Source organism: Chelonoidis abingdonii, chromosome 20 (assembly GCF_003597395.2).
Source record: "Chelonoidis abingdonii isolate Lonesome George chromosome 20, CheloAbing_2.0, whole genome shotgun sequence".
NCBI lineage: Eukaryota > Metazoa > Chordata > Testudines > Testudinidae > Chelonoidis > Chelonoidis abingdonii.
Window position 1 is genome coordinate 21554749 of NC_133788.1, and position 21329 is coordinate 21576077.

A 21329-nucleotide genomic window follows, 5' to 3' on the forward strand; every position below is an offset into this window, starting at 1 on the left:
TAAAGATCACAAGATACTTCCTAAAAATAATAGCTTTCCATTTGTAGTAGTAAATGCATTATGAAAATGAGGAGAAAATGCTTATTTAAATGCTCTAATAGATTTGTCCCAGTCATGAAAATAAAATAGATTCCCTGCATTAAAATTTTTGGCAAGATTTATTGGCTCTTAATATTAACTCTTTAATATTAAGGTTTCACACTTATACAAATCTGCGTTTTATTTAAAAACATCTCTGCTGTTTGAACTCATAGTATCTTCCCACCGATATGAAGCGCCTGGAGATGCCATTGAGGTCATTAGCCCTGCAAATTCACCTGTACCTCCCCAAGAGAAACTACAGTCCTATCAACTAGAGGCACCCAAACCAAGCCAGGCAGAAAGTAAGTCTGTTTCTTTTAGATAAAAAAAAATTATGTCCAAGTATCTTAAATATATATTCCCTTTTGAACAGTTACTATGAACTCACACTTGTGTATATAAAGTACATTAGCAGCCTTTAAGTTGCAACTAAAAGCACTGTTGAATCTTTAGAAGCTTTTTCTAGACCATATACTTAATTGTGATCTGTGAAAAGTGAGAAAATTTGATTAAATTTATTGAAAATGCACTAGTGATACTCGACACTCATCAGTTGTACCTCACTACACCTAGGAGGTTGGATGTATTATTCGCATTTTGCATATGGAGAAAATGAGGTAAATAGGTTGATTTGATCGGACCCTACAACTAGTCTGAGACGGAGCCAGAATTAGAATTTGAGAATTCCTGATTCCTGGACCCATGCTTAATTCACTAGACCAGTGTTTTTCAATCTCTGATCTGCAAACCCCTGGGGGTCCACAGACTGTCTTAGGGGTCCATGAAAGGTTGTCATTACTATAGAATAGTAGTTTTCAAGCTGTGGTCCACAGACTGTGTAAGATTTCCAAAGGGGTCTGCAGCTCCATTTGAAATTTTTTAGGGGTCTGCAAATGAAAAAGGTTGAAAACCACTGTCCTACTTCTTATTGTAATATGCTCTGATTTAGAATTAACAGAAGAAATGCTTCTGTTAAGTTATAAAATACTTAAATTATCAGTGTATTGGTTGTTGGTCCAAACACGCTTCGGTGAAAGAAACTGAGGTGCAAGTTACATCAGCTCAGTTTGCTGTCGAAGTACAGTGAAATTAAATCAGTCCAAAAATATGGATTCAGTGCTATTGTAGACTAGTACTTTCTGTTGCCTGTTTGAGTCAAAGGGTCTAAATCAGTGGTTCTCAATCCACGGGCCGCTTGCGGCCCAATCAACAAACCACTACAGCCCATGTGATATCCTCAGGGTCACACAGGTAGTATATACATTGTGTGGATGTGGCCCACTGGCCTAAATACTAAGGAAAGAAAGCTGTATTAGACAAGCTACTTAAAATTTCATGCAGAAATGTTCCCTATATCTCTTATAAATATTCAAAAAACTCTCAAAGCTTAAACTTCAGAAATGTCTTCTTAGAGTGATATGCTCCTTTTGTTCGGAAACTAGGTGATCCCAACAGGCAGTATGAAGGTCCAGTTCACCGATATAGGGCACAACAGGAATCTCCTTCTCCGCAGCAGCCTCCACTGCCTTCCTCTCAGGCAGAGGGGATCGGACATGTACCTAGGACCCATCGTCTGATCACACTTGCTGACCATATCTGCGTAGGTTAATTTTGCAAGTAACTTTGGGATTGATTTATATTTTCAAAACATGGAAACACTACATTTTATTTGAGAGTTGTAATATGTTGCTGTGTTGGTAGTGAAACCGTGACATGTTACGTAGTCACATGACGGAAGTTCAGATTGTCTTGTGTTTGGTGCGAGATATGCCAGTTGCATTTGTTCCTAAAATGAGATAATGCAGGCCAAATGTTTGACCAATCTTGTTTTGTTTTGTTGCCCTCAACCAGCAAATTATTACACAAGACTTTGCTAGAAACCAAGTGGCCTCACAGGTATCCCTGCAGCCTCCGACTAGTACGTTTCAGAACTCTGCTTCTGCTTCAGCTACTACCCCTACTCGGGCAAAGGCTTCAGACCGCTACAGCCCCGAGTCACAGTCTGTTCACCATCAACGGCCAAGTGCCAGAGTGTCTCCTGAAAATCTCTCTGACAAATCCAGAGCAAGGTGAAGTGGTGGTTTTTTGGTTTGACTGTAAATTCTACCCATGCCTGCATAAGTAGCCAATAAAAATTAACGATGGATTAGGCTTAACTGATTTGAAGTAGGTTTGTCCTTCAGCCTTTCTTAGCTGTCCGAAGGCAACTTACATTTTATGTCTATTTTCTTCAACAAATAGAAGGAATATATGGCTTAACTTTCTAACAGTGTAGTAAGGAAAATGATAAATACTCACTGGTGCTACATTGTAGATTATAGCCATCTGCACATTTATACTAGATTTACCTGCACTTTATCTTCAAGCTTTGAGGGAAGGAAGAGATTTAAATACGTAAAGCTCATAGAAATTAATCATTTATGTGGATAGTCTGAAGTCTTGTGTTCTGTAATATCTTTCATCCCAAAGGAGACCATAGACTTAAATGGTATATAAGGAATATAGACTTGATCTTTGATTGCTAGAGTTTGTTTTTAATTGTGCTTGTTACACATCTGAAGAGTACCTCTCCTTTGTATTAAAAATGTAGAGCTGGGAAGTCCCCAGAGAGAAGTCATGTCTCTTCAGAACCCTATGAGCCAGTCTCACCGCCGCAGCTCCCAGTTGTACATGAGAAACAAGACAATATTATATTGCTTTCCCAAAGAAATGAGCCTGCTGAACAGAGGTATGTCTTAACCTGTATCTCTGAGTGGTCAGCAGTAGCTCTGATTTCTGAAATGAGGCACTATTGTGTAATGGCAAGAGCAGTGTAGTAGGAGTCAAGGCTTGTAAATTCTGTTCCTGATACTGCTACTGTGGGCAAGTCACTTAGCGACTCTGTCTACCCTGTTTACAGATGGGCGTGTACCTACCTACTTCCAAGAGATGTTTAAATTCACTGTATGCAAAGCATTTTGAGAGGCATGGGTGAAAGACTCCATATGTGCGAACCACCTTTCACAATACAATCTTTGAGTTTTTCATTGCAACCAGTGTGTTTTTAAAGAATCAACTGGTTTAGGCCCCAGAATGATAAAAATTCTTAGAAAATTGAATCTCCTCTTAATTTTCAGAGGCAACCTGGTTGACTGGCTAGGGCACAGGACTAAGAGTCAGGAGCCTTGGGTTCTGTTCTTGACTGTGGCACTGACCTTGTGTGCGTCACTTAACCACTTTATGCTTCAGATTTTCTGTTAGTATAATAGAAATATTGATACTTACCTCCATTGTCAATTGCTTTAAGATATACAGATCAAATGCATTGAGGTGGTGGTAGTGATCATGCGCTTGGCAAGTCATCAGTCTGGCACTCACTTGGGCAAAGTTTGGGTGTCTCTAAAGTAATGGAGACAATAGTTGAGTGTATAGATCTATGGGATATATAGCTATTCTGTATAAAATTGCTGATGGGGGTTATAAGATATGTTGAATTTGGGCCCCTGGTGTAAACTCATGCCAGAGTTTAAAAGTGATGGTAAGGTTTTTAAAGCAATGCATGTTGATGTGTAGTTCATCTTCTGATACATGTTGGTCTCGGCAGGACTGACTCTCGCTCTCCAGGGAGTATAAGTTACCTTCCTTCATTCTTCACCAAGCTTGAAAACACCTCTCCAATGGTGAAGTCCAAGAAACAGGAGATATTTCGTAAGTTGAACTCCTCTAGTGGAGGTGACTCTGACATGGGTAAGTGGGACTTCACTTTCTCATTGCATTTTCTAACATAGGGTATCCTTGGATGGCAATAATGCAAAGCCTAACCCAGTCCTGTTTCAAATACTTTTTGTTTTATTTAATGTTACGTTTTAAAAAGTTACTACCAAATACTTGGAAGTTGCGCCATATATATTGTGACAAAGTTCCTGCTCTACCTTGGTAGGTCCTGCACTTATTGGCAGATTTGCTCACCTCAGTGATCTTTCCCCGCAGTCTGGATCAACTCCTCCTGTGTCTGATCAGGAGTTGGGAGGTTTGGGGGGAACCCCGGGCTGCTCTCTACTCCGGGTTCCAGCCCAGGGCCCTGTGGATTGCAGCTGTCTATAGTGTCTCTTGTAACAGCTGCATGACAGCTACAACTGCCTGGACTACTTCCCCGTGGCCGCCTCCAAACACCTTCTTTATCCTCACTACAGGACCTTCCTCCTGGTGTCTGATAATGCTTGTACTCCTTAGTCCTCTAGCAGCACACCCTCTCACTCTCAGCTCCTCACACGCACTTCCTCTCCTCTGGCGGCTCCTCGCCTGACTGGAGTGAGCTCCTTTTTAAACCCAGGTGCCCTGATTAGCCTGCCTTGATTGGCTGCAGGTGATCTAATCAGCCTGTCTGCCTTAATTGGCTCTAGCAGGTTTCTGATTAGTCTAGTGCAGCCCCTGCTCTGGTCACTCAGGGAACAGACAACTACTCATCCAGTGACCAGAATATTTGCCCTCTACCAGACTCCTGTACCCCACTGGTCTGGGTCTGTCACAATATTTTGTTCTTGTATGTAGGAGTTTATTTTACAATTACAAGGTTAATATTTTGTTTGCAAGAGGGTAACATCTTCTGTAAACTAAGGGCAAGCATTTTATTTTGGAGCCATGAAACATTGGGCGAAAACCTGCACTCTTATCCATGTATGATTTATTGGGTTTTCCATTTGATGTATAAGATATGTAAACATAAGCTTGCTTATGTATTATCTGCTGAAGTGGTGTCATGCTGCCAGAGGGGCTTCAAAGACTCCTTTTTGTTGTTTGCTCTTGTAATTATGGGTGTCAATACGGCAACCTCGAAACCACAAATAAGTTGCATATAGTTTGGGAAGCAAATATCAACATGGTGGAACGTGTTACTAGCACCATATTGTACTTTCCTGAATAAACTTATTCCAGCAAAATGGGGATTTCAGTTAGCAGTAAAGAGAATTTAATTTGGCTCCTAATCCTTTCATGCTTGTGGTTAAAGCACACCTCTTCGCTAAAAGAGGAATATGCTTTCAATGAGCAGGAAGATAATTTTTGTTTCACAGAAATCTACTTAATTGTTTTGGAATGTCTTCTAAATGTTGCTCTTCTTAAAACTGATGGAAGGGCTATGGATTTGGGTGTCCTTGCCTTTACAAAAATCTCTTCTTTACATAAGTAGGCTCAGTGATGCTAGCATTATTTGTGATGTTCGACATATGCTAAGCCCATGTTGTCTCATTCTGTGAGAACACTGTAAGTACTGGGAATGTGTAAATAAGTGTGGTAAACATTGTCATCTTTTAATAGACCTTGGTGGGTATGTGTGATAGATCCTGCTGTGTTGCACTAATACATTTCAGCTAAACTTTCATCTCGACTTTTAGAACGCTAATATACTATCCACCACTGTCATTAGCTGATTATCTGTTTGCTTCATGTCAGTAACAGGTCAATAATCTGCAATCTCAGATTATTAAAGATATTACATAATGTTTGTATTTATAAATCCAGTAATTTGAATTAATTTTTCCAGCCATTTCAAAGTAGTTCTAAATGGTCGTAAGTAAAGACATATGTGGTATCAAAATTCATACGATACATTCACCAAAACGTGTGTTCAACCAGGGAAATAAACACAGCAGCTGTTTTTTTTTTTTAAGCATTTTAAAGACTTCCAAGACCAGGAAAACCTTCAAAGGTCCATCTAGTGTCTGAAAGAGTATTTATAAGGGAAAGAAAAGCTCACAGACAGATTGTGTCTGAGGTTGTGTTTATGGACCAACATTAAAGATGAACCTCTGCACATAGTTTTACTTTACTGAGCAACCAGTGGTTCACATTCACTGCACTAAAACCCAAAGGTGAAGTCACAGCAGATAAAGTTGCACATTAATGAGAGAAGACTGTTCAAATACTCATACACATTAGTACCTATGTAGAGTTTCTCAGTAATATAAAACAGACTTAAATGTTGTGTTTTAATTGCAGCAACTGCTCAGCCAGGAACTGAAATATTTAATTTGCCAGCAGTCACTACCTCAGGTAAATCTTTCTGAAACACTTCTTGTAACAGAATTTGCCGATTGTAATACTTTTTTAAAAGGTGTATTGAGAAACTCTGAAATAAGAAGGGAGGGAGAGAGGGGGCAAATGCAGAAATAAGCCAGTAGAGCCCTAAATGTGGAAATTCCTGTTTCAGTATATGAAGGAAAAGCAAAATGAATATAAAAGGGAATTTGAATGTATGTCTAAAGTGCAATTAAGGCAGAAATTTAATTTGTACTAGAGTTTGGCTTGTAATTTTCTTGCACTGTTATCACAATCATGCAAATATCTTTTCCTTAGCATCTCATTTAATCAAAATTGTGAACACTTGCAACAAAGTTCTCTACTAAAACAGTTCATAGCTAAATTTATTTCCTGAATTATCATAAACTTTATTTAAATAGAAGGAAGAAACTGAGCTATTACTAAAGTATTTGCTGTATTTACATAAAGTTCTCTGGGTAGCTTCACATCAAGTAAGAAATTGTCCTAAAGTACTCCTCGTTTATTAGTAACTGTTAAACACTTCTCTGGTCTCCTGCCTAATCACTGTGTAGTTCATAACTTGTCACTTATAGAGGCAATCGGAGGTAGTAATCCAAGCTGTGCCACAAACTCCCTTTCTGACTTTGGGCAAATTACGTTACCACTCTACCTCCGTTTTCCCCATCTTTAAAATATTGATTTCCCTTGATGAGGGAGGAATGATTGTGAAGATCAATATTTGCCCAGTGTTCTGTATTTAGTATTTAACTTGTAAAATAATTGTCGCAACATAGAATTTTTATGTTTCATCATGAGAGAAATCCTGTTTTCTGGGTGGTCTCCTTTTATGACCAACATATTTTAATTGATTAATATTCTGATTTTGATTAATATTCTGTCAAAATTGGCATCCTTAACTGCCTTGGCTCTTAGTTTTTAATACACTTGTAAGTATCTTATCCTCATGCAAACAGGAGACTGACATAATTGACATGGCTCTTTAATGTTTGCTGCTGGCATGTCTAAATTGTAGCCTTTGTGAGCTGCTTGGTGCATGAAGCTTTGCATAAACTGCTCATCTTTGTTTTGTTTTTTTTTCCTTCTTCCTCTGTCCCTTTAAAATCTTCTCCCCTGTCTCTTTGTTATTCTTTTGAGGTGTATTTTGTCCTCCTCTCCCATCCTTCCCCTCACAATTTCTTCTTCTCCCAGGTGCAGTCAGTTCTAGGGGTCATTCCTTTGCAGATCCTGCCAGTAATCTGGGTCTGGAAGACATTATTAGGAAGGCATTGATGGGCAGCTTTGATGACAAAGGGGAGGATCATGGAGTTGTAATGTCTCAGACTATGGGGATAGCACCTGGTAGTTCCAACCCTGCAGTCTCAGCTAATAGCGAGGCCCGTAGAGAGGAAGCTAATCCATCACCCAATTCAGGTGAGAAATCATTTTACAGCTCGTCAGAATTGCAAGGCCTTGAGACGGACGGCTAGTAATTGTGGGGTGTAATTGAAGTAGTTAAGAGAGCGTGAAATCATGAAAACAGAAATCCATGCTCCCTGACAGTGCTATGGAGGCAACATGTTCACCCCTTGGGTTGGGGACAGGTGCCTTGTTCTTCAGCAGTGTCCCCTCCAGTTCAAAGCAGTGCTGATACTCCAGAGTCTGAGCCAATGTTTCTTTTCTGAAAACATGGGGACTACGATAGGCAAGGATGGAATGAGGAGGGGTGCACCTGCATAGTGTTGTGGTATAGAAAGATGCCTACCTGGAACAGCACCTCTAAAGAGTGTACACAAACCTTTGCAAAATGGCTGACTAATGCATGGTAACTGTAGCTAGCATTAGGTGAAAGTAACCTGTCTCTTCAAAGGGAAGGAAATGCATTACATGGCCCTCTCCACTGAAGAATTAACCCTTTGATGATAGGAGTGGGGATTTCTAGAGCCCTGTACAGATACAAAATTTATATCCCTAGATATAAATCGGTATCCACGGAGCTGCAGGACTATTAGAAACTGTAACGGCAAAAGTAGCAGCATGTCGGGCCACCACTCCCAGGAGCCAGCGCCCTGTGCTGGCAGCTCCTCCGGCGTGGCTGCCACGGGGTGCTGGCTTCTGGGAGCGGTGGCCTGATATATGCTGCTTTCATTGCTGTGGTTCCTGGTAGAGACCTGCAGCTCTGCGGATACCTTTTTATATCCGCGCAGAGCTTGGGGGATTTCTCAGCAATGGTGCATGAACAGCAAACAGAAGCTATAGGCTGCTACCACCAGAGGGTTAAAGGTAACTCTCCAAGCTAAAGCAGCAAAGAGTTTTCTGTGGCACCTTATAGACTAACAGACGTTTTGGAGCATGAACTTTCGTGGGTGAATACCCACTTCGTCGGATGCATCCAACGAAGTGGGTATTCACCCACGAAAGCTCATGCTCCAAAACGTCTGTTAGTCTATAAGGTGCCACAGAACTCTTTTGCTGCTTTTTCAGATCCAGACTAACACGGCTACCCCTCTGATACTTGTCTCCAAGTTAAGAAATCCAGATTTGATTTGCTGAAAGAAATCTCTTTATACAATTTAGCTTGTTATATGGCAGTTTGGTTATAAATTTATTATTGAGTCTAAATTGTAATTTTTTTTTTTTTTTAAATAATCTTTTTACTGTGACTTCCATTTTCAGGAGGGGGAGTTGGCAAGCAGAAGTTAATTGGCAAGTCTAATATTAGGAAGTCTAAATCTCCTATTCCTGGGCAGGGATACTTAGGAACTGAGAGACCTTCCTCTGTCTCATCTGTACATTCAGAAGGAGATTACCACAGGCAGACTCCGGTGTGGGCCTGGGAAGACAGGCCTTCTTCAACAGGTGAGAAATGTTGCCAGAAATACTACTAAAAAATAACAGAACTAGAATTGGAATTCTGTGGTAAGGTTAGATGTGGAAAGACCCATTTTAAGTGTCTGGGCCAAATGATCACAGTATCCATATTCATTAAACAGGGATCTTTTTTAAATCAGATATGTGCAGAGTAGCAAACCATCTTTTTATAAGGGAAGACAATGTTCTACCAGGCATTTTAACACCAAAGTAGGTCATTCACACCACAAGTGATTTAATTAGTCCTCTCAAAAATTGTAATATTCTTTATTAGCAGCAGAGTCACCGGAGATGAGTGAAATTATTTTTTAACTTTGAAAACAGAAAAAAATTACTTCCTATCTGATCCTTGCAACCAACTCTTCACTGTACAGTGACAGGCACCGCCGGAAAACTGGTTTTGGGAAATTTTTGATCCACAGAGCTTGAAGGATCACTGTAATCCCTGAAACTGAAACCCAGTGTATTATAAAATCAATATTATGAGGATCATATGCCAAAGAAATGTAGTGAATGATTTGTTGTGTTTCCTGCAATGTTCTGAGTTAAAGCTGCACACGTAAACAAAGATGATGGTAATCAAGAGTTGGCCTCCCTGTAAACAGATTACATGTGACCCTGGCTGTTATAAACTAATGGGAATTTTAAGGAGTAAATTTAACTTTCCCTTTCTCAGGGGTCTGGTGTTAAAATTATTAGTTCTGGAATCTTGGTGGAAAATGCCAGTGTTGACCTCTGATCTGTCATACGTCTATTCATGTAGTGAAAACAAAGTTAAGTCTTGAAGATCTGGTTGGAGTGATGCCTGTCTTATTTGAGTTAAACTTTTTTGGCTTAGGATCAACTCAGTTTCCTTACAACCCCTTGACAATGCGGATGCTCAGCAGTACACCACCAACGTCCATTGCATGTGCCCCGCCATCCATGAGCCAAGCAGCCACTCACCAACAGAACAGGATATGGGAGCGAGAGCCTGCACCACTGCTTTCAGCACAATATGAGACTCTGTCTGACAGTGATGACTGAACTATGCAGAGTTTTTTTTTAATTTGTGGGTCGAAAAAACTCTATTTTTGACTTATGCCCAAAGGGACTTCCCAAGAGAGCAAGGGCCACGCATGAAGAGATGATGGGGAGCTATTTGGAGAGTAAATTGAAAAGATTCTGTCTGCACAGACCACGTGTAGGAGGATCGTGATTGAGGAGGGTTGATGTACTAAAAATAAATATGTAAAGACTTTTTAAAAAGTGGACTATTCCTGTTCTGCATCTATTTGTAAAGAAAACCATAATGTCTTTAAATCATTCTTCTGTAAATAGAGAGTACTTTTTGCAGTGTTTTTTTCCCTTGCTGTAGTCTCTGGTGTACTTACGTTCAATCATTGCATAAGCCTTAGGGGTCATTTTGTAATTTTTTTTAAAGCATTTTCTCAAGTGTAGAGTACTCTTCATACCTTACTCTCCCAACCGACATAGCATCATTGCCTGTTAATGCAGTGCCACCTCTTAGTGGTGGTGTGCTTCAATTTAATTTTTTCCCTAGAGACAGTGGTGTTCAAGCTCTTGTGAAAATGTTGATTTTTAAGACTGACCCCTTAACGAATTCTGTACATTAACATAGTCAGGTCTGCTGGGGTAAGATGATATATTTCTTTGATTTTTAAATTTCTGCCACATTGTAAATTTTCAGTGCTGTCAGTTTTATTTAGCAACACTGCAGAAATATTATTGCATGGGTATGTTTATGGTTCAGTTTAAAAAGAAAAAACAGTAACAAAAAACCCAACCAAGCAGCTTCTGGAGTCATACCTCACTGTTATGCACACTGGTAATTTAACTGTGCCCCAAAAGACTATTTTAATGTTTTCTGTTTCTGCATTGTATGCAGCTGAAAAAGGCTACTATTTTAAACAAATTTTACTACCATTAATATCCATATAAATCACAGCAGATTGCTTAACTGAACAAAGGCTCTGGGTGGGTTGTTGGGTCCATCAAGAAAAATATATCCACTGCTCTAGTTTAAAAATAAATAAATAAATAACGCTTTTTCTGAGCTTTGTAATCAAGGAATATGAGAGTCAACTTTCTGGGCTCTGACAGCCAGTTTGAAAAAAATACTGTGATTATTGCTCACTTCATTCTAATTGTTAAATGTCTTTTAACATGCATTTTAAAACCTAGTCCAGTAAGAGAAGTGATTTGCATAGAAACCTATTTTTTTATATTGAACCAACCCCTAAACTTTACTTGATAGAGACTCTCTCTCTCTAAAAAAAATTGCTTATGGTACTAGAAGAGGGTCTTTTTATCCATTCATCTGTCAGTGCCTGCTGCAATTGGAGGCCTTTGCTGTAGTAATATACTTGTAGTACATGCATCTGATTAGTATGGCCACCATGTCAGCTGGAATCTGTTTGCCACATTTCACTTTCATATGGTTGCACTGGCCCCAGGACCATGAGTTTAAGTGCTCTGGGGTACAAGGAGACAAGTATTGATATGGGGAGAAAACCATTGAATGGGTGGGTGGCAAAGTCAAATATTAAATGAAACATTTAAGCAGCATGTGTCCCTTCAGCAATTTGAACCAAGACCACGTTCAGCATTTGTCTCAGGAAGAGGTTGTCAGACTTATCACAATCTTTCAGCCTACTGAAGAAAGTTTAATTTTAGACCTTTATTTGCAATTCCTTATGTCTGGAAGGTATACAAATTTGTAACTTGGGAGTCCATGCAGGTGCTGTGTTTCATAGGTCTGTGATGCCCTTTGCCTGTATTTAACATGGGAAGAGGTACAGAACCCCTTGTGCTATAAATCTTTTAAAAGTGTGTTGTACTTCATTGAAGAGAGCCCCAGGTTGTCCCAACTGTAGGAAAGAGAAAGCAACAGGAGATTTTAGACTCCTCTCTGCTGGTTTGCAGTCTGTCTTGGAAACTTGATGAGCTGTAAGTATTGCAGGTTTGCTTTGCTGCTGTATTTAAATGCTGTATCCTGCAGCGTTAAAATCAGTTGGAAGTGTTAAAATCTTTAGTCCTCCTGAAAAATGTGAAAACCCTGAAGCATGTCAGGTGTAAAGTGAACAACTCTGTTTGGAGTCCCTATCCCCCTGATTTTAACTGTCTTTTATTTTCTTTACTCATCTTCAAGGACACACTGCTATAAGTCAGTCTCCCCACATTGTGAATTTAAATTTGGGAAAGTGAAAAATGGAGTGCCATTCCAAAGTTCGTCTTTTCTCCTTTCCTCAGTGTAACAAAACCTCAGTATGTTTTGAAATAGAGGCTTGTACCTGCAAAGCCTGTGGTTAATTATACTGTATGATCATCTGTTCTTTAGCCTAATTTACATAAAGGAGGGAAATCTATGTGTTCTCTTTACTGCTGTTGCAAGGTATCCTAACTAAATAAGGGTAGTCAAGCAGCCCCTCTTTTGTGGAATAACCCTCAGAGGCATAGGAGAAGAGTGGCATTTGCACATCTTTTGTTTTTCTTCTTGTGAAGCAATTTTTTTAGGGTTCCTTAAGTTTTTTTTAATTTTTGATAATACCCAGAGCCTAAGCATTATTAAAAAAAATTCCAGTAGCCTTTGAATATGGAATTACACCTGGCCTGTTTCAAACAGGAGGGTGTCTGTAAATCATTGTTTACAAAAGTAGTTTACTACAAGATTTGTAACTGTTGATTTCTGATCAGTGCTTTCACAATGTTTTCCTCTTGCTATGTTCAGTGATTCTGATATGAAAACATTTAAGACTTGAAAAAACCCATGCATCATGCTAAAATTTAGTTTTTTTCCACAAAATGTCTTCAGTAGACAATGACTTCTGGATTCAGACCAATCAATAAAGGGGATCAGTTCTCCATTTCCTTTTGCTCTGTGTCCCTCTTGTTTTGCAGCATCAAGCTGTGTTGATGAGAATGACAAACACAACACTTGACAGAAATAGCTGAAGCACCCTGTAGGGCATTGAAATTCAAGTAGTCTCAGATTACAACACTAGAATAGACCATTGGAGTTCTAGGAAATAGAAGTCCATCTGGCAACTGCACGCTCATACTATAGTGAATGTGGTATAAAACGCATAGGGTATTTAGTCCTTCATTCTCTGTGGGCACGCCTGAGCCTGTAATTGTTGTTTTCTCTTCCCTTAGCAATTCTTCATGGAGACAAACCTGCACTTGTAATAATGGGAGGCCTAAGCGTGGAAATCAGGCCCCTAGCCCCACTGTTCACTAAACTGGCCTAGGAGTTCATGCACTCCTGCTAGAATGCCAAGCTACACCATCTAGAGAGGACCAAACCTGAATGCATTGAAGGTTAACTGATCTGCTGCCCAACAACACTAATGTAAGTAATCTGAACGGTAACAATGTTCAGGTGTGCACATTACAATATGATGGTATTGTAATGTGTGTTTACCATCATATTCAAGGTGTGCTCTTGAATATGATGGTAAACAAACCTCTTACTCACTCTGCTTCTTGAAAACCCCAAAGCTAGCTCCACTTGTGTGGGACTACTTAAAGTAATTCTGCCCACTTAACTGTCCTTAGGATTGTTATAACTATCTTCATTTTATCCTTCCCTCTTGGGTAGGCTTGCTATGAACTGTTCTCAAAGGCTATTTGTGTTACAACCCACACATCTGCATATCAGTATGAAGTACAGTGCTCCAGCGCTAGGTTGAGGAGGCACTCCTGTCGTGTTTGAGCAGAACTACTTCTTGCAGCAGGAAGCTTCAGGTGTTTAGCAACAGCCAATAATGACTGAGTTTTGGAACCTTTACAGTGTGGAAGGAAAATCTTGAACAAGTAGTTAATTGGGTCTTGCTCAGTAAGTGCACTCTGGGCACTGGAGGTGAAACTGAAGTGGATTAATATATCTGATTTCTGAACAAATGACCTGTCTTGGGAACACAGAACAATCGTCCCCTCACAAGGGGTGAATTTGTGGATACTTACTGTGGTCTAGAAGAGACAGATCTGCTCTCCAGTACTGACAGCACCTTTCAAAAATGGAAACAAAACGTGCCAAGGCAGCTCTCTCTAAAGGCTCAGTAGCAGTAGTGTAAGTGCCTCGCACTCCAGGGAAGGGCTATCATTTCCATTTTACAGAGGGGAACTGAACCAGATTAAGTGATGACATTCCTAAACATGATTCACAGTACCTAACAGCCAACTGTGAATGAGTCTTATTATACAAGCCCCTGTGCACAGAGCATGCACCAGTCTCTCTCCCACTGGCCTTACCATGTATGTAGACACGAGAAAGGGCTAAAATAGAGAAGCCCAGTGAACAATGTGAGCATGGTATGGTGCATATTTGTTCCACAACTTTCTGGTTTAGTTTTTTTAATCCTTTCGGTGGGACTAAGATGGGAGAGAATATTTAGAGTAAAGACTACAGGAAAGCCACTGCACGCTTCTGTTCATCAGGCCCTGCTTGAAGTGGTTCCTGTACCTGACCTCCCTGCGGTTTTTCCTAAAAGTCACATAGCTAGGAGAAGGGGCAGATGCCATATGGGGAAGGGGTCCCTCTCCACAGTTCTGATGCTGGGGGAGAAGTGGCCCTATTTTACCCCTTCTGCAGCAGCCCCTGTTTGACTTAAGAGTCCCAGGGTTTGTACCCTACCCACCTGATAATCCTCCTATACCATAGCCTCTCCCAGCAGTCTAGCTGAAGTGCCTTAAGTGCATTTTTTCCCTGCAGTTGGAAGGAAGAAAAAAAAGCAGGCTTGGCCTATATTAATGGTTTTATCCCTTCTCACTTAAAATCGAAATGAAATTGCTTTTTACTACCACCCTGTCCCCTCCTTCCTTTGATGTAAATAGCTCTGCATTGCTGTGCTCGGCACTAGTGGTGCTCTAGCAGGGTAAAGGGAAAGTGAGAAAGCACTAGTGAGAATTTTACTGTTCCAGTTGAGGCATGCAGCAGGAGCTCTCGTGACTTGTAATGTTTAAAAAGCATACCATTCTGAGCACTGGTCACCACTCCCAGTGAATCCACTTCCCATAGTAGTGATAGACCTCAGATTAAAGCAGAGCACGTTTAAACTTGGTAATCAAGTACAGTTCAGTGCACTCTGTTCATGGACTAATGAGCCTTTAGCCTCCAGCAATTCAATCAAAGCTTTATTTTGCATTTGTCAAGACCGGTACCTCCTTTCTTGTACTTACTCAGTACTGAACCTGGAATTAAGCTATTTTAGTTCCCACTGAAAATGGCAACAGGTCCCAGCCTTCCTGTGCTTTATATAATCCACCACCTTGCCTTCAGCAGTTCATTCCGTCCACACTACTTCAAGCCTCCCTCATTTGTGCATCACATGTTCAGTTTGACTGCTTTCTCCTCTCGGCCAGCTCTGCTAGTTCCTCCTGTATGTGCTTCATGGATGCAGTGTCTCCCTTCAGCTCTGCCTGTTTCAGGGCTTTTCTGTACACCTCTTTTGCTTGCAGAAAGTCTTCTGTGTTCAGTGGAGGAAGAAAGAAAAGTGAATGTTACACCCACTCCTGCCCCCCTCCTAAGCTGAGTGATTACACTTAAAGTACTGCTTGGAACAGTCAGGCACAAACCAGGGAGGACTGGAGTTTAGTTCATGGTTGAAAAGGAATTGTTCTCCATCTAGAAAATAAAAGCCAGCTCTGTCCCATTCCCTCCCCTCATTGTTCTTTCTGTACATGAGCACCTGTCACTAACGGAACCAACACCTCAACTAGCCTGTCCCAGGCAGGATCTGAGGATGGAGGAGGTGTGGAGAGTCCCCTCCACTCCTGCCAGCCTAGAACCCCATGATTCACTCTTCACTGGCAGCAGCACTGCTCCTGCATTGCAGCAGTAAGACAGACAAGCTTTACCAAGGGCTGTTCATGCTTTGCTAGTCAGAGCTACTCCTCTTGTGTGCAGAGCAGGGCAGCAGCCATGTCTGAGCTCCAGAATTTAAGAGTTAGATATGAATCTTGCTCTATGGTTGCAGAGTCTTCAGCCCATGGAACTAACTGTATGAGGGATGGAGCAGTAGCTGCAGCCAGCCCAATGCAGCCAGCCCAATGCAGCTACCCCTAGCTTAAGAGCTCAGGGATGGGATATGACTGCTGCAGTGTTCTCTGGTAGTTACCACTACAGCCAGTGCCCAACAGAGAGTGAGGTGGATAGTGAGGCAGGCAGTGGCTGTCAAGGAGTGGTAGGTAAGAATTCAGCTCAATTTAAAGTCACTTGCCTCCAAGGCACCAACTCTCCCCCTCACCCAATCAATACAGGCATCTTCACTTGACAGGTTAAAATTTGAAAGCAGCATAAAATGTTGTTTAAGCCAGGGCTATTATACTGAGTGGGAGGGAGAGCAGTGCTACAGCAGCACTCAAGTCCCTATCCCATGTTCATTGCCACGGCACAGGCCTTGCTCCCCCCCCCTTACTGCAATAAAGAGAGTTATAAGCAAAGAAATCACTTTTCCTGCTTGGGCTGGGTGTCACTACTTACCTCTGTGCATCAGAATTCCTGCAAGGTTATTCAGCACCATGTGCTCCTCCGGGTGCTCAGTCTGCTTTGCCAATTCAGATGCCCTCTTCACATGTGTATATGCCTCATCATAGAGGCCCTGGGCATCCAGTACAGTTGCCAAGTCATTCATCAGTACCACAGTCTGCATCAGGACAGGGAGAGGAAGTCTTAGAGCTGAGGGAGGAGGAGTAGTTTTGCTTTTAGAACTTAACCAATGGCAATGCAGATACAGGGTCCTTTCTTGACCTACAGCTATGGAAGGCTGAATATCCAGCTTAGCTGGCCCTGGCACACCGGTGCCCAAGCAGCACAAAGGAGGGGGGTTTCATAACATCTCTCCATAGATGAATGGGTCAGTGCAATAGGTTTCCCAGAGTAGCAGAGGATTCAGTGCTGGCAGACCAGGACAGATCTAGCTCAGTCCTCCCCTGCCTGGGCACTGGCACATGTTTACTCAACCCCCTGCAGGGGCATGAGCTCACAGCCACTGCTCCAGCACATGCCATTCTGAGCCCCCAGCACTCCTTCTGAGTCTACTCATCAGTCTCTGCTCACCTGGGGATGGGTCTCTCCCTGGACTTCCTTGGAGATCTGAAGTGCCCTCTCATACATTCTTTGGGCCCCAGGTAGCTGTTTGTTGGCCAGGAGGTAGCGACCATATGAGTCCAGGCACAGACCAAGCAGGAGATGTGTGTTGGCTCTTTCCTCTGCTGTGAGCAGGAAGAGAGATGGGTCAAAGTGCTGCCCACTTCTCTCAGGAATGGACACCAGACAGCGCCCCAAAGGGGATTTTTACCAACAACTGTCCGAGCATTGTCAAAGGATCAGCACTGAGTAATATTGCCAAAGCAACACCCTCACGCTCCTGAGACAAGATCTCTGCCCTTAACAGCAAATGCAGAGGGTGAGGCAGAGGCAGTAGGTATAACTTTGACAAATGGCAAGATAGCTGAGCAGTAAGACAGATTAAGGGCTCCATGGGCAGGGAGCCAGCGTGAAGTGTTAAGGCCAGAGCAGACACAGGGAGAATGAAGGAGACAGTTGGACAGAGTGGTGAAGGAAACAAAGACAGATTAAGATGAGGCAGGGAAGGACACAGAGCTTGACTGCAGCTCATGAGAGGAAAGGCCAGTGAGGGAATGGGAGAAAGGGGCTGTAAGAGGCAGGAAAGATACCAATGGCAACATGGGAAGGTCCCTAGAGAGGCAGAAAGCTACACTGATGACAGCAAGAGGCCAGGAGCTTCCTACCTAGGAGGACATCCTCAGGCAAGTCCCTGTATTTGGCTATCTTCTCATCCAGGGTCAGAATGCAGAACTCATAGCCAGCGAGAGCCAGCTTGTGTCTGCAGGGCAAAGGTCAGAACTCAGCAAAGCCAGGCCATTCATCCCACACCCCCAGGGCAGCGTAAGCTCACTACCACCACACACTGGGCATTCCTGGGAGACAAGCTATGTTACGGTTACCCTGAGGGTCAGTTGCTTCCTGCTGGGACCCTTCCCTCCCCTCCCCTCCTATTCTGTTGGCCTGGTTCTTGGTCACCTAACAAACAGGCCCAAGGTTCTGACACCTCTGGAGAAGTAGCATCCCCCTCTTGCCCATGGGACACAGGGTATGGAGTGTGCCCTGCTGCTGTCCCTGGCCTACAGACAGAGCACTCACCTACCTCACTCAAAAGCTAGCCAGCCACCAACTACATTTGTAAACACTGAAATTGAGCCTAAAGGTGTTCAGCTGTTTTGTAGGTTTTCTCTGTTAGATCAATGGGACTTATCCCTACAGTAGTTTGCAGCTATTTCCATCTAAAGTGGCAGAGGACGTAGCTGGAGAGCATGCTATAGATCGGCTGGGCCTTGCCCTGCTGCTGGGCAACAGGTGCCACATCACACAGGAATCTCATGAAAGTCACTGACTTTGAGGTCTCCATGTTGAGAATACCCTGTAGGATGGGGAAGCCCCCCACCCCCAAGCTAGTAGAACACCCCCAACCTTCAACATAGGACCTCTTCTCCTCCCCAGATCAGAAGAAAGCTTCCCCTGCCCCAAAAATCACCACTGGTATCCTGGAGCTAACAATCATCTGCATTCCAGCCTCACCCCAGTACTCACTGGTTCTGAGCAGCATAGATACTGGCCAGCTTGAGAGATATTTCAATGATGGCATTGTCATCCTGTCAGGAGGGAGAGAAGTCAAAGGCACGTTAGAGGGAGCACCCACAATCACTCCTCTCTTTGATCCTTACAGCAGAACCACTGCTTCCTCAGAGACCAGATGCAGGCCAAGATAATGCCCTGTACATGGTGTAAACGAACAGCTACCTCCAGGACACGCTGCTTGAATGGCAGGGAAGTTCACTGCCGCTCCAGTACCAGCAACTCCCTGTAGGAGGCGCTATAGGGAATGGTGCAAGGCCACATCTTTCCCAAGCAAGAGATAGTGTAAGGAATGGTACAGCAGCTCTGGGGACCTCACACCCAGCAGGAAGCCAGTGTGGAGAAGCCCTTACCTGCTTCATGTCCCCAGCCAGCATGAACCTCATTGCTTCTTTGAAGAGCTTTTCTGCCTGAAATAAAAGTGAAAGTACATTAAAGAGCCAGCGCCCAGGTTTAGCTGATGTAGGTAGGGCATCTATGCCTGAAATTGGCCTTTGCAGAATCATTTAGTATAACCTAGCTGTGAGCCAGAATACTTAACATTGTAAACAGCCCTCTGATAATCTCAGACACAGTACAGGGCTCTTCGCAGACTCACGTGATAGGACTTTACTCACGCTGTCCAGGTGACCCCTCAGGAACGCAAGGTTTGCCATCTAGAAGTGAAGGAGAAAGCGCTCAGGGATCCCAAAGCTTCATCATGTGAAGCTATTGCTGACCTTGGGCTAGCTTTGCACAAAAAGGTTTCCTCCTCTTTTTGCCTGCAACTTCCACCCAGCAAAAACGTGTCACCAGCAGCTGAAATCACTGCCCAGTGGAGAGCAAGGGAAGTAACAGGAATATAAAAAACACGAGACTGCAAGGGAATCCAGGCCCCTATTACCCCAATCAGCCATGTCATACAATCCTAGTCATAAATGTGTCAAGCTGAGGTTTGAGCCCATGCTTGGGACAGAGAGACCGAGACCACATCCCATGGCAGCTGTGAGGACCCCTGTCTCTCCCACAGCTTTCTGGGGAGTATTACCAGGTCATAGGTATAGATGATGGCTTTCTTGTTGTCCGACTGATGGGAAAGTTGGATGGCTTGGTGCAGAATCCGCTCCGCTTCCTCAAGCTCCTGCTTCATGATGCTGAGCTGGAAGCGGAGAGAAGGGAAAATCTACGATGATTAGAGATCCCAGCATGTGGGAATGCTGATCCCAGTGTACTGGCAGGCCAAGCAAGGGTGTCACTGTGCAGGTGAACACATCTGTGCCAATGCTGCTCACAGGAGCAGAAAAAACAGAATAAACTGTCAGATGCTGCTCTGATCAATGTCTTCGGAAGAGCAATTCATCTCTGCCCTCCTTATGGACGTTTCAGTGCTAGCTGATACTTCGGCTCCCTCCCCCCATCCATGCCTCCAAGTGTCTGGACTGGCTCATCAATATGATGCATGGCTGAACAAAAGGCATCCCAATAGGCTCTCGCAGTGGAAGTGCCCAGCAATTCCCCACCAAACCAGCATGCTTATTTCATTGAAGTTAGCGTATGTAATAAGAAAGCTATGTGGGTAACAAGCTGGGGGTTCTGATCTGTGACTAGAGCTCTTGGGGCTGCGCAAATACAACTAATGTTAATCTAGGGCCCCGTGAGCTTACCTTGGCTTTCTTCAAAAGGAATATAATGGTGTCTTCAGTCCCCACACTCTCCCCTTCCTCAGCATTTTTAGAGAACAAGGAGAAAGCTGGGAGGAGAAACATTTGACTGGATGTACTTGGATCTCAGCTGTGGTGACAGCTGAGAGGGTTTTGTCCTTCCCTGCCCAAGGTGGCTGGATGGGGAGTCTCTACCAGGAGAAGCATGGACTTGGGAATCCCTTCAAACAGCAGGTTAGGCTTCACTGCTTGGAGTCACCCACACAGTGCCACTTCCACCCCCCAGTTACTTGTAACAGCCCCCCCCATTTCCACTGCACTCACATGCAAGGATGTTTCCCATACCCCACAGTGCCCTGGCCCCATCACCTTCACCCCTGAGCCTTCCATCTCACGGCTTGCCCCTTTCCTCACCTTCCAGCTCCCAGCCCAAGTTCCATGTCAGCTCCCCTCCCACTCTGCCCTCCCCTCCTGTACCTACAGGCCAGGCACCGCCTCTCCCCACCCTGACTCCCAATAATCTCCTCACCTATCAATCTCCTCCAACAGCCACCTCTGCCTGCCAGGTCCCCCCAGATCCCCACCTACTGTCCCCAGTAGGTCCCTCATATACCAGCCCCTACGAATAACCCCTCACCAGCCCCCCCAATGGACCCCAATAGCTCCTGTGCCATCCAGGCCTCAGAGCCTCCCTGAAAGCCCCATCACCGACTCCCCCTGCTCCACCTGCCAGGGCGGCCAGGACGCCCCCGGGGCTGAGCCCGCTTCCGCCCCCGCAGGGACCCGCTCCCCAGGCGGCCCGCGCCTGCCTGGGCCTGTTCCCCCGGGCCGGCGGCGCCGCCCGGGCACGTTCTCCCCAGCGGCCGCATACCGAGCTGGCCCCTGCGCAAGCGCCCAGCAATCCCGCACCTCGAGTCAGTGATAAGGGCAAGTGACCTGCCCGGACCTATCATAGATCCCTCCAGGGCGGAGTGACGTTTCAAGGTCATGTGACCAAGCTCAGCGGAGTGGGGGTGCAGCGCTGGGGGTTGGCCCGGAGCCAGGGCCCCAAACCCAAAAATGGG

General features: G+C 43.7%; 2 protein-coding genes across 20 annotated transcripts in view; one reads left to right on the top strand and one right to left on the bottom strand.

The window, feature by feature from the left end:
* Positions 1-12842, top strand: part of NCOR1 (nuclear receptor corepressor 1) — a 115472-nt gene extending 102630 nt beyond the window's left edge. For all 16 annotated transcript variants that reach the window (XM_032784296.2, XM_075074007.1, XM_075074003.1 and 13 more), the window contains 9 exons: positions 255-383; positions 1524-1681; positions 1933-2150; positions 2672-2809; positions 3665-3807; positions 6058-6111; positions 7309-7530; positions 8773-8955; positions 9806-12842. In XM_032784296.2, the coding sequence (XP_032640187.1) occupies positions 255-383; positions 1524-1681; positions 1933-2150; positions 2672-2809; positions 3665-3807; positions 6058-6111; positions 7309-7530; positions 8773-8955; positions 9806-9993 (1433 nt within the window). In that variant the 3' untranslated portion in view covers positions 9994-12842. The remainder of the gene's footprint in view (positions 1-254; positions 384-1523; positions 1682-1932; positions 2151-2671; positions 2810-3664; positions 3808-6057; positions 6112-7308; positions 7531-8772; positions 8956-9805) is intronic.
* Positions 12562-21068, bottom strand: TTC19 (tetratricopeptide repeat domain 19). 4 transcript variants are annotated; one of them, XR_004374230.2, is made up of 11 exons: positions 20269-20476; positions 19653-19763; positions 19243-19281; positions 18979-19035; positions 18581-18642; positions 17722-17816; positions 17027-17181; positions 16451-16613; positions 15148-15434; positions 13933-13976; positions 12562-12874 (listed from the first exon to the last, which is right to left on the bottom strand). XR_004374230.2 is itself a non-coding variant. In XM_032784465.2 (10 exons), exons 3-10 carry the CDS (start codon positions 19752-19754, stop codon positions 15301-15303), a joined length of 807 nt encoding a protein of 268 aa, XP_032640356.1. In that variant the 5' UTR covers positions 19755-19763; positions 20269-20354; positions 20992-21068; the 3' UTR covers positions 15087-15300. The 4 variants fall into 4 exon arrangements, 3 of the variants coding, with proteins under 3 accessions (XP_032640356.1, XP_032640341.1, XP_032640325.1); XM_032784465.2 differs by lacking the exons at positions 12562-12874; positions 13933-13976 and adding an exon at positions 20992-21068 and having other exon boundaries at positions 15087-15434; positions 20269-20354; XM_032784450.2 differs by lacking the exons at positions 12562-12874; positions 13933-13976 and having other exon boundaries at positions 15087-15431; positions 20269-20500.
* Positions 21069-21329: the final 261 nt, after the last annotated feature.

What these genes read in the sequence shown, in the direction of transcription:
- TTC19 (XM_032784434.2), bottom strand. Translation starts at nt 20,370, where the DNA reads ATGTTTCTCCTCCCAGCTTTCTCCTTGTTCTCTAAAAATGCTGAGGAA. An exon ending in TCCTTTTGAAGAAAGCCAAG is followed by an intron (nt 19,764 to 20,268) that starts GTAAGCTCACGG and finishes CTCCGCTTCCAG; the next exon opens with CTCAGCATCATGAAGCAGGA. An exon ending in TGAGGGGTCACCTGGACAGC is followed by an intron (nt 19,036 to 19,242) that starts GTGAGTAAAGTC and finishes CTTTTATTTCAG; the next exon opens with GCAGAAAAGCTCTTCAAAGA.